The sequence below is a fragment of the Populus trichocarpa genome, chromosome 17 (genome assembly GCF_000002775.5).
Source record: "Populus trichocarpa isolate Nisqually-1 chromosome 17, P.trichocarpa_v4.1, whole genome shotgun sequence".
NCBI classification, from domain to species: Eukaryota; Viridiplantae; Streptophyta; class Magnoliopsida; order Malpighiales; family Salicaceae; genus Populus; species Populus trichocarpa.
The window spans coordinates 10551863-10564449 of record NC_037301.2 but is presented as its reverse complement, the minus strand read 5'-3'; the positions used below and the strand labels follow the sequence as shown (position 1 = coordinate 10564449).

At 33.1% G+C, this 12587-nt stretch overlaps 2 protein-coding genes across 3 annotated transcripts; one reads left to right on the top strand and one right to left on the bottom strand.

Moving 5' to 3' along the window:
• Positions 1-323: 323 nt before the first annotated feature.
• LOC7484571 (F-box protein At5g39250) lies at positions 324-2183 on the top strand. Of its 2 annotated transcripts, none has more exons than XM_024588455.2 (2): positions 324-488; positions 1172-2183. In XM_024588455.2, exon 2 carries the CDS (start codon positions 1250-1252, stop codon positions 1997-1999), a length of 750 nt encoding a protein of 249 aa, XP_024444223.2. In that variant the 5' UTR covers positions 324-488; positions 1172-1249; the 3' UTR covers positions 2000-2183. The 2 variants fall into 2 exon arrangements, with proteins under 2 accessions (XP_024444223.2, XP_002324105.2); XM_002324069.4 differs by having other exon boundaries at positions 343-574.
• Positions 2184-6246: 4063 nt separating this feature from the next.
• On the bottom strand, positions 6247-10905 carry LOC7467888 (expansin-A23). Its single transcript, XM_002323861.4, has 3 exons — positions 10788-10905; positions 10023-10628; positions 6247-6296 (listed from the first exon to the last, which is right to left on the bottom strand). Exons 1-3 carry the CDS (start codon positions 10903-10905, stop codon positions 6247-6249), a joined length of 774 nt encoding a protein of 257 aa, XP_002323897.3.
• Positions 10906-12587: the final 1682 nt, after the last annotated feature.

Genomic DNA, 12587 nt, shown 5'->3' with positions numbered 1-12587 from the left:
ATACATATTTTTTTAAAATTTTACTCAAGAATATTCAATGCAAATAAAATATTTTTATTTTTATTTTAAGTATTTTATATAATTTAAAAAAATTTCACATTCAAATCAAAATTATCAATTCATTATTTTTTATTAAATAAAACTTAAATTTCAGATTATAATAAGTTTACATTTAAAAAACAATAATTTTGATTAAAAAAATATGTTTTGTAAAAAAAAATATACATGAATAAGAGAAAGGCATTGTTGAGATACACATATCCTTTATTTAACAAAACTTTAAGGACAATATATCCTTGATTTAATTATATTTTTATTTCATCCTGGATTTAATTAATTAATTACCTACTCCCTCATCAAAGTTATATCACTCCACAGATTTATCATCATTCATCTCTCCGTGTTTTGGACCCAAAGCCAAGGTCTCTCATTTGAAAACTCCACAAGCTCAAATCAAGCGTGTTTTTATCAATTGACAAAATTACTAAGTACCCTTTTTCTTTTCTCATCTCTCTCTCTCTCCTTTCTCTCTCCTTTCATTTTCGATCTCAATTTTGCAATCTTCACAATCCAGGTTTTTCTCTCTTTATTTATGTTCTTGTGAATGTAATAAATTTGATGGGATATGCTACTGATTCATTAATGGGTTTATGATTTTTGGGTTTTTGGAATCCATGTCTTGATCTTTTTAATTGGGTTTTTGTAATTTTGGTTGTTGTTTAATAGCATTTTTTGAGGGATTCATTTGATTTTGTTGTTTTTAGGTGCAGAAAATAGTGGGGTTATGCATAGCCATGAGGGTAAATTACACATTTTTGGGGTCAATTTATAGAGTATTTGTTATATCTGAATTGGGTTTTGTTTTTGAGTTTTAGAGCAGCAAAGGGTCAATGATTGGATAGAAATTCTTTGTATGATGTATTTTGAGAAACTTCGCTAAGTTCCGATGTTGGTTATGAGTATTATGACTGTATCAAATGGACTAGTTGTTATTTCTAGTGATTGAGGAGTTGAGAGTGTGGAGAACCTAAATTAGTGGTGTAAGGTGTTTGTTTTTGGATGTGGAATTTGAGTTTGAGATAAGTTTTTTTTTGGTGTAATATTGTGCTGCATTTTTTGTGTTCTATGGTATATGCAACAATGTGATTGTTTCTGTGTGATTTTTTCTCAGGTAAATCTTCCAGGCATTGAAATGCTCCAATTGAGTGCTGAAGCATATCTTCTTTGAATTGTGCCTTCCCTGCTGAAAATGTCATATGTAGAAATTCTGAAGGCTGTTTTCCCTTTACTGGAGGGTGCAGATCTGGCTTCATGCGTGGCAGTGTGTAAACAGTGGAGAGATATAGCGCAAGATGATTACTTATGGAAATGTCTTTGTGCCAAGAGATGGCCTTCCATTTGCAAGAGGCCAAACCCTCCAACTGTCACATACTACAAGCTATATCAGACCTTTTATAAGCACCAGCGTCAACAAACCCTGCTTCCTCCAAGACTTTCCTTTGACAATTTGGAATTCTTCATCGACATCTGGACCAGAGATAAATTGATCTTCTCTGAGGTGGTCTCAGGCCCTGTTTTGCAAACTGGAATCAAATGCCCACCTCCTAGAATTTGTGATAGGCTTGGATTTCATCTTGAAGGCCCCGATTATAAGATGATTTTACCTGTTGAACCAAGGTTCAAAGCCCCCTTAGGCGAGACTGTAAGCGTTTCAGTGCTTGTGGGGCGGAAGGATAATAATAAGGTTGCTTGCATAATCAATAAATCTGTCTTTGATTATATCGATCGGACAGCCTATAGGGCCATGGCGTTTGATTATCTTGGTTTCTCACCAGCACATCCTTTTGTACCAGGAATCCGGGCTTGGATTTCTTTGCTATTCGTGGATGATAAAAATGACAGTGTTCTTGATGTCTTTGGGATTGAAATAGATTTTTGTGATGCTGCAAAATCCAGGGATGAGGTTTTGTGGCTGCTTGACATACTTGACTGGAAGTGAAATCCATCAGCTGAGCAAAGAGAAGAACTGATGAGCTCATCGAGAATGTTTGATATCCAAGTTCCTATAGTAGTAGTACGGTCAGATTTATAGCATTTCATTTAATGTTTAAATTTGTACATACTTTACTTTGGTTGTCTGACTTGTTTCAATAAATATGAAATCTTTGTGATGAATTTCTAAATTTCTGTGGCTATATCTATTCACCCACTTGGAATGGGATCGCCTGCACCGTTTCTTTTATGTATCTCAACTCGGTATAAAACATTAAATAATCTATGAATAATATGGTGTTGTTATCCTTGACCTTGAGTTTTATTTATAGCTTTCCCCCTTTTCTGGTTGAGATGCGTAAATGAAGCATTTACTCTACGTTTTTGTATGTGATGTAGCCATATCTTTTGTTTTACCTATTCTAGAAGCTACCACTTTTTTCAGCATAAGTTGAAAGAGAACGGCAGAGCAGCTTGTGCATTTTCAGTTGGCAAATTCTTCAGTCCTCCACATTATGTCCCATTGACAAATCTATCTTGTTTATGGTGGTGAGTACCCAGGACCATGCCCCATTGGTAGTGCTATGAGTCAACCTCCAATCTGTTGAGAGAACCACCATAAACTCACTTGCATGATAAATTTCCTAACCTCAGCAACCTGCAGGCGGTGAAGCTACAGAAATACTTGTCTGCAGAGCCTTGAATCTGGTATCATCGGATTACTGGCTTCAGTTTTAGCTTTTGCATTACAATCACATGAGCCAATCATTTAGTCAAATTCTCTACCTTCGCTTTTGGAATTTTCGACGAAGTCACAATAAATAATGGTGAGAAAACATTTTCATGTTAGAGACTACAAACCTTCACACAATGTGATTGTTGTTTTAAGTACATCAAACAGACTCCAATACAAGCTTTTATTTTTAATTTCATTGTTTTTGTTATTTTCCACGAGATTTTCAATAATTTGCACGTCACTCAACAACTTCAAAGTTGCGTTAATTTCTGCTAGACAGTTTAAATGGTACTCAACATTCATTGTATCATGATGCTTGAACTCTTTGATTATACCATGCAATTGTTGAACACCTCATCATCTAAGTATTGATTCAAATTCTTTAAAGCCACATTATTCATATAATTTTACAATGTAAACAATTTGTAATCACACTTGCTTGAAAATTAGTTGTCTAGGCTGAGATTTCAAGATTCATTGTACCTTAAACATTTTTTCTAGATTTGAAATCCTAATTTCATAACCCTCCAAAATATTTTGATAAAATCCACGTGATAATGCATCTTGAAAGCTCATATGATCTCCGTATTATAAGGCTGAATCTTTGATATTGTGTTGAGTGCCAAGAAAAATAATTCAATATTTTTCAAACCTTCAATAGTTTTTTATTGAAAGAGACAATTATCAACAGGCAAGAAAACTTTTACCATAAGCTTTATATTTTGTTAGATCATATATATATATATATATATATATATATAGAGAGAGAGAGAGAGAGGGTAAAGTTTTTTTATCTTATTACTTGACTCATTTGTAAGTTAAATTTTTCTAACACCTACGCAAAAAAAAATTGGGAGCAAGTTAAATTGTATATAATGTACTCATACAATATTTTACGTATTTCATCCATCATTGTTGATTTCTTTACACATTTAAGATTAAAAGAAATTATGTTTAATTTTATTATTTGTGATATTGTATGTTCTTTTTATAGATGTTTTGCTTGATTTAATATTCATAAAATATATTAATTAAGTATACATTGAATGTGATTTTAGTTTCTTGCAAAAGAGGATAGATCATAAACTTGAGGTAGTTAAATAATATCTTAGCGGATATCTCAAAGAACTATATATATATATATATAAGGGTTAAAATAGAAAGTAGAAGTCATTACCTAGTTTTACGGCAACTAAAAACTCTAACCGGTCTTCAAAGATTTTAGGTAAGGGATTAATTATTCTAAAGGAAAGATGGAGATCACCCTAAAATATCATACCTAAATTAAGTTGCTTCATATTTGTTTTTAATGACAAAATATACATATTGTGCTTACATGTTGAGAATTTTTTTAAATTGGTATATGTGATTTTATTATTGGAGGTAAAGGATTTCTAAGACTTAAGATAGTAATTTAGGATCCAGGTTCGATAACAGGGTTTAATCCTCACTTTTAAAGTATGAGCTTAAGATATGAAAGAATGGTAAATGATAAAGTAGGCTTCGGTCTGTCTTTTTTAGTTAAGTTCTAAAATAGGCCTAAAGACCGCCCCTCGATCAATGGGCCTTTATAGAATCGCGTTGATCCATCCCAAGTTTTTACGTCACATCAAGGAAAGATATTCCAACTCCTAAAAAAATGTGTAAGAAAATAACATAAAGAACAAAATATATTTTGTTTTTTTCTATTTTTGAATAACAAAGAGTTGTGTATTAATAGATTATATCGCCCACTTTTCAACATCCTTGAACAACGTTCATGTGTTTTATTATCCTGAATTGGTTTTATGAATAACAAAAACAATTATTACATGATAAAATCATGAAAAACAAAAATAAATATATGATATTTTTAAAAAATTATTTTGAATGATAAAATCAAATCACACACCAAACAAATTTTCATCCACGTGTCAACATCTTTAAACAACACCCAATAATGATTCATTTATTCTATGTTGACTTTATGAATAACAAGATCAAGTATCACATAATGTAATGAATTAATTTCATGCACGTAAAATCCACACCATTTAAATATCACAATTCACAATAATTAATGCCATGTTAACACTTATAAAATATAAAAGGAAATTTAGTCAGATTCAAAATTGACCTTCGAGAGATGTGTGGCCTAAAGCTACTAGAAATTGACGAGGGTAGTGTCGGTGTGTGCACCTCACGAGCTAGAAGTGACAAATGCATGGAGGTGTTCAATAGACAGGGTGCATGGGTTGCACGTGTCTCTTTAAATCCTGCAAAAAAAGAAAAAAAAAAACAAATTGGTTTAGAAGTTGGATCTTTGGGTGTGTTAATGGTTGTTATTTATGGCTTATTATTATGAGTTTTAAGGGATTTATGGAGGAAAAGTGTCTATTTATAAAAGTTGTGCCGAGTGATGTTGATGGATTTTTTAATCGAAAATGGTGTGTTATAGGGTTTTTTTGAGCTGTCATTCTAGTGATGGTGGTGTGGTTTTCAAGTGATTATTAGAAAAGGCTATGATGACTAATTAAAGATAACAAAAAGGTTATTTTGTCTAGTTTAGTCTATCATAAAGCAATTTTTAGACTGTCACACGGCTATTGGTTCAGTTGTAAGTTTAGGACTATGGAAGCTTAAGAATATGGTGTCGGATGGAATGATAGAGGTGGTTTCGATTGGATATGATGGTATGGATTGTTACTGATGTGGATTAAAGAGGAGAGATAAAATATTGGTAGTTGTTGTTATGTTGGGTACACGGTGAAAAGGTTGTTGTTGTTGATATGGAGAAAAGGTGAGGGTTGTTATGGTGGTGACTAACAATGTCTTCTTGTGTGGTGGTGGCTATGGTCGAGGCAATGGTGAGCGGTCGGAGTCTATTACAGTAGTAGTGGGAAAGGGTGGAAAAGATGAAAAAGATAATGGCTAGGTTTTTTTTTGTTAACTGCATTATTTCTTCTTCTTTTTTATCGTTTTTTTATGTATGTCCTTACTTTTTTGTCTGTTAGGCTTTCCTTTTTTCTCCTTTATTGATATTGTACTATTCCTATTATAACAGGAAAAAACATAATATTAGATTTTCATAGTATTTTCTTCTTGAATCAGGATCTCTTTACAATTTTTTTAAATTTTGCTTTATTCTCTTATTTATTTATTTTTTTCTCATATGTATGATCTTACCTTATAACATTTTATCATCCATGATCTTGGTCCCCTTTTTCCTTATTTTTTTCATCATTTCACACCTCTATCTTTTTCGTTTTCTTTTTTTTTCATTTTTTCACTATATACTTTTTTAGAACTTATATAATGTCAAAAATCATGAAATGTCATTAAAAGACCTTTTTTAGGAGATTTTTATATTTTTAAAATATATTGAAAAACAAGGGGTCAAGAATAAGATGTCAATTGCCTTTTCTTTGCAATACATATGGTATAAAGACATTGAAAATTTTATTTTTCTTTGACTTTGTATAATAAATTTATAAATAACAACTAAAAAATACTAGAAAAAAAAATCATTTGAAAAATGCTTAAATATGCCAACTCGACTTGAGAGGTGACCAACCTTGACTAGAAAATTAAATGACAAGAAAATTATATAGGCCAACTCAAAAGGTGACCAACCTTAATATAAAATCTAGTTGGGTCAAATCAAGAGGCAACAACTTCAACAAGAAAATTAAATGGGTCAACTCTAAAGTGACCAACCTTAATAGGAAACTTAAATGAATTAAATCGAGAGGTGACTAACCTCAACATCAGATTAAATGATTAAAAAAACTTAAATGGATCAACTCGAGAGACAACTAGCCTTAATAGGAAACTCAAATGGATCAAATCAAAAGGTGACCAACCTCAACACGAAATCTAAATAGGTCAAATCGAGAGGCAACCACTTTAACATGAAATTTAAAATGGATCAAATCAAGAAGTAATCAACCTCAATATAGAAATAGAATGCTACCTTGATTGTAGAGTTTAGTTTAACTTGCGTGAAATTTTTTATAATGCTCTGATTAAAACTCTTCATTGTGATATGACCTAAAAATTTTGGTTGCAGGGCCTGAAATTCCTTATATAAGGGCTAGAAACATCCTGATGGAAGAGTTTGAAACATCTTGACAAAAGGCTTGAAACGTCTTAATGGAAGGGTTTGAATTTCTTGATTACAAGGTTTGAGATTCTTGATTGGAGGGCTTGAACTACTTGATGACACGACTTGAACTTCCTGATTACAAGGTTTGGACTTCGTGGTGATATGGCTTGAAATTCCTTATTGCATGGCCTAGACTTCTTTATTATAGATCTTGGATTTTCTGATGGTAAGACTCAAATTTTCTAATTACAGGGCTTAAACTTCTTGATGGAAGGGGATGAACTTCCTGACTGCATGGTTTGAACTTGAAACTTCTTAATGGTATAGGGTTGAAACTTAAGGCTTGAACTTAAAACTTCTTAATGGCAAGGCTAAAGCTTCCTAATGACATTGCTTGAACTTCCTGATTGCAGGGCTTGGACTTCCTGATTGCAAGGCTTGGACTTCCTGCTGACAAGGCTTAAGATTCCTGATTTCAGAGCTAAGACTTCATAATGACAGAGCTTGAACTTTCGGTGTACAATTGTAAGGGGTTGAAATTTCTAATTGTAGGACTGAAATTTCTTGATAACATGGCTTGAACTTCCTGATTATAGGTGAAAAGGCTTGTAATTCCTAATTGTAGTGCTAGATTTGATGATTGCAGGGGATGAACTTCCTGATTGCAAGGTTTGAACTTAAGACTTTCTAATGACAAGACCGAAACTTTCTAATGACCATGATTGAACTTCCTGATTGCAGAGGTAGGATTTTCTTGTGACAAGAATTGAGATTCCTGATTGCAAGGCTAAAATTTCTTGATAGCAAGCTTGAACTTCCTACTTATAATTGTAAGGGCTTGAAATTTATAATTGCAGAGTTAGAGTTTCTAGAATACAGAGCTTGAACTTCCTTATTATAGTTAAAAGGGCTTGCGATTCCTAATTTCAGGGTTAGAACTTTCTAATGACATGACTTGAATTTCTTGATTGTAGAGTTTGGACTCCCTAGCGATAGGGCATGAATTTCCTGGTTATAGAGCTTGAAATTCATTGTTGCAAGGCTTGGACTAGAAACTTTTTTTATGGCAAGGCTGAAACTCCGTGATTATAAGGCTTAAACAAGCTTAAATCAAGCATGTTTTTACCTATTTGCAAAATTACGAGGTATTTTTTTCCCTCATCACTCTCTCATTTCCTTTTTCCATCTCAATTTTGCAATCTTCACAATCTAGGTTTTTCTCTCTGTATTTATGTTCCTGTGAATGTAATAAATATTTTGTCACACCCGACATCGCGGCGGCCTTAAAAAATTATCTTGATTATGGAAAAAGAACAGATATCTGACATCTTGTTCTTTTGGGGAAAAGGTCTTGTTTAAGGAGTCGCCACCTAGTATTATGGTCACTAGGAACCCTAACTGGTCAACATAGATTCTATGATACGGGGCTGGTTATGTAAAAAGGAAGATATTATCACCCTTTAAACGTTTTGCCTGAGGCAGACTGCATTGCTGGTTTTGTCTTAAATTGCTAAACATTTATTAGCTTATGCTATAATGATTTGTTTATAATATTCCTGACTCTGGCGCCAGTGAATATTCGATCTCGAATACTTCCAACTCTGGCGTTGGTAAAAATTTCACTACGAATAATTCCAACTCTGGCGTTGGTAAAAATTCTAACACGAATAATTCCAATTAAAAATTCCACCGCGAATAATTTCAACTCTGGCGTTGGTAAAAATTCCACAACGAATAATTTCAACTCTGGCATTGGTAAAAATTCATTGCTAAAAAAAAAGTATATATATTTTTTATTCGTAATCCTAATATCAGTGAATAAATTGATAAAAATATTTTTTTTTTTAGACATGCAAAAAAATTTATTTCTACACTTTTTTTTAGCTAGCCAAACAGGCCTAGCCGGGTCATTGACCCAATCCTCACACACGCTCAGCACAGTACAAGAGTAATTAAAATTACAAGTGTACAGTGCCAAGCGAATTGTATTTGCATGCACAGCTAGTGAATTAAAATGCAAAGGCAAAAGAGGAGGGAAACCGAGAGCTTACCTGGAGCAGCTGCGGGGTAAAGATGAAGACGAAGGTGACGACCGGTTAGCTCTGGCCGGACGATGTCTTCTCCCTCCTTGCTTCTTGTCTGTCGGTCCTCTCTCTCCCGGTCTCTCTCTCTCTTCTCCTTCTTCGTCTGTTCCTGGAATCTGCTGCTTGCAAACGAAGATGGCGGTGTGGAAGGGCTGTTCCACCAACACTGCTTCCTCTCCTGTGTTTTAGCTTTCCTTTTTCTGTCGTCTTCTTCTTTTCTGTTTATCTTCTCTGTTCTCTTGACTCTCTTTACTCTCTCTTCTGGTTTTCGTGTTCTAGCCCCTGTTTTTTTGTTCGTTCCCCCTGGCATTTTTTTTCCTCATCACTCTCTCCTTTCCTTTTTCCATCTCAATTTTGCAATCTTCACAATCCAGGTTTTTCTCTCTGTATTTATGTTCCTGTGAATGTAATAAATATTTGATGGGATATGCGATTGTTTCATTAATGGGCTTATGATTTTTGGGTTTTTTTAATCTCTATCTTGATCTTTTGAAGTAGGTTTTTGTAATTTTTGTGGTTGTTCAATAGCATTTTATGGGGGATCCATGTGATTTTTTTTTTATTTTTTTTTACAGAAAGATGTGGGGTTATGCATCGCCATGAGGGTTTTGTTTTTGAGTTTTAGAGCAGCAAAGGGTCAATGATTGGATAACAATTGTATGATATATTTTGAGAAACTTTGCTAAGTTCTGATGCTGGATAGCAAATCTGTTGAGAGAACCACCACAGGTTCACTTACATGATAAATCTCGTAACCTCAGCAACCTGCAGGCCGTAAAGTTGCAAAAAAACTTGTCTGCAGAGCCTCGAGTCTGGAATCATCGGAAAGCTGGCTTCAGTTTTAGCTTTTGCATTACAATCACATGAAGCAATCATTTAGTCAAGTAAGGATTTTGTTTTAAGAAAGATAATATTATTGCTTGGGAATGTTGCAACGCATATAATGGCATCAAATTAACAATATATTGGTTCCCAAAACGTTAATTCTAACTCTAACATTGTTCATATCCCAAGCTGGCACGAAGGCGCGCGCAATCATCTGCAGACGTAGAAGTTATGCTAATAGCCTATATATGCAAAACGAAGCATACAATAAAACATCAAGAACCTATCCTCTAAAAGTTTATTTTCCCATCGTAAGCTTGTCCAAAACTCCAGTCAGCTCCGGCAACATCATTAAAGTATAATCTCTTGTAGTCACTTGTAGTAACTAGGAATGACAAGCTTTGTCCAACGAGATCAGTCCCGGTCTGCCAGTTCTGTCCCCAGTTTCTTGACATCTGTATCCAACGAGTTTGTGAGCCCTTAATCCTGACATTAATAACTTCACCAGCCCCTGCAACATTGCGCACTAACACAAGCATCCAATAGGGATTGCCATGAATGTCAAACTTAACCCCTCCTTCCTTGGAACACAAGATTCTGCGATACTTAACAGGGACAATCCCTGCTCTATATTCTGCGATCGTTAGAAACATGGGCATCGATAGATCAAAATGTTGCTGTGGTGGGTTGCACCAAGCATTGGAAGCTCCGTAATTGGGAGGGCATAAATTGGTTGCTGTGATTTTGATGGTGCCAGCATGGTTTTTGCACCATTGTGGATCATTCACACACTTGAGTTCAAAGCAAGCACCACAGGTTTGTCCATTGTTGAAGAGTGCTGTGCTTAAGGCTGCTGTTTGAAGTCCATACCCTTGTTTGAAGAGATCGCCATAGCCACAAGCTCCCACTGCCAATATATAATCAACACATTAGGAAATCAATATACATATCTGTTGTTTTCACCAGCAGAAAACCACACAAAATGAATAAATAATACTTGATATGAAAGAAATACACACACACACACACACACACACACACACACACAACATACACACACACGTACTCATTGTCTGTCCTCCTTTTATGTCCCCATAAAAAGTTGCATGTGCATCATACCATGAACTGTCTATTTTTTCACCAAAGCTAATTTGGTCACTCCTAGCCACTCCCAGAAGTGCCATTAACACTAAACAAGCAAAGGAGTTCTTGAAACTAGCCATGATATAGAGAAAGAGATATTGAAGAAAAATGCTAAAGTTTGATTGTGTATGATTGCTTGACTTCATATTTATACATATAGCCATCAATTAAACACCGAATAGGAAACATAATTAATGGGGTTTGATTTTATATTATCAATCCATAAGATTTTCATGGATCATAGTCTTGGTTGAAAGATAAGGAAAAATTATTGGGGTAACCTAAAAAAATTACTTGCCTTCTTTAGCTCACCATGAATCAACCAATACATCTTATTTAGCAACATAATTAACTTTAAAATAAATTAATATTAATTATAGTTATTAAAATGAAATATCTTCTTATTAGGAGGTAAGATAAAAACGATTCTGTTTCATAACATGACTTAATAGGAAGAAGATATGTCCTTCCATTGTTGGTGCATTACTCATCTAATAAATATTATCAGTAATTTTTTTTGCGTGCATGATCAGTCTGTAAAGTTATTGGTCAATTTATTAATAATGAACTTATTGATAGACCATGCATAATTTACCAACGAGTGTTTTTTAATAGATGATTTATGTTCGTGATTCTGTCGATAAAATAATTACAAATAAAATGTTGTTATAAATATCGGCAGAATTATTTTTATTGTAAAAATATTAAATCTAGTAATTTAAATGTGAATAGGGAAAATCCAAACATTAATTCGTTGGCTAAGGAAGTTTCATATTCTTTTAATAAGGACTAATTGCTTAGGAAATTAAAGATTTCAGTTGCCTCCACAATCATTAATTGCAAAAGCAACGATGAATCTTCAGGGGGGGAAAAAGGAAAAAGTGTATTCCATGCGTTAATTAAGATAATCCCAAAAAATAAAGTTACTTAAAATGCTTTATACAAATTAATTATGTTTAGAGTTTTAATACACTGCCTCTCGTCCAAGAGAATCAACAGCTTCCTTAATTGCCCGTCTTGTTATTTTCCTAGTCTGGCAATTGGCTCCTCCAATGTTCAACTAGCCGTTGAATAGAGTCGCTCGTATTATCTTCTTGACAATGTTATTATTTTAAAATATTTAGCTTTGTGTTTTAATAATTAATCTTAATAATACACTTTCCCTACCACCTCGATGTATTGTCAACAAAAAAAAAAAAAAGAATAAAACATTACTAGAATTATATAATTTGTTAGTTTATTAATTCATTTAATTAATTGGTAGTCAAAAAAATAATTTCCATGTTTGAGTCCTCCAAATTTTCTATTTTTTAGGAGTTAAAGTCAAGTTTCTTGATGAGTTTTCAATTTTCTTTTAAAATATATATCATAAAATAAAATATGAAAATAAGTTTACAAATAAATTTAGATAATAAATAACACGTGTAAAAATAAATATAGAAAAAAACATAAAGTAAATATAATATTTCTTTTGCAATGATAAGATAAAGGTCAAGTTAATTTTCACTTAAACATAATGATTTATTTAATAAATATTGTGCAAAAATTATATTTAAAAAATTAAAAATATATAAAAAAAATAACTTGAATTTACAAAGAAACCCAAATGGATGGACTTGAAAGCAAGCTCAAGCGCATGTAAGAAGACTCGTCAACCACATCTTAAAATCTTATTTTTTAACTTGTTTTTTTTATTAAATACATATAAACCCTCCTATTAATC

What these genes read in the sequence shown, in the direction of transcription:
- LOC7467888 (XM_002323861.4), bottom strand. Translation starts at nt 10,905, where the DNA reads ATGGCACTTCTGGGAGTGGCTAGGAGTGACCAAATTAGCTTTGGTGAA. An exon ending in AAAAGGAGGACAGACAATGA is followed by an intron (nt 10,629 to 10,787) that starts GTACGTGTGTGT and finishes ATATATTGGCAG; the next exon opens with TGGGAGCTTGTGGCTATGGC. An exon ending in ACAAGCTTACGATGGGAAAA is followed by an intron (nt 6,297 to 10,022) that starts TAAACTTTTAGA and finishes TTCTTGTCATTT; the next exon opens with AATTTTCTAGTCAAGGTTGG.
- LOC7484571 (XM_024588455.2), top strand. Translation starts at nt 1,250, where the DNA reads ATGTCATATGTAGAAATTCTGAAGGCTGTTTTCCCTTTACTGGAGGGT.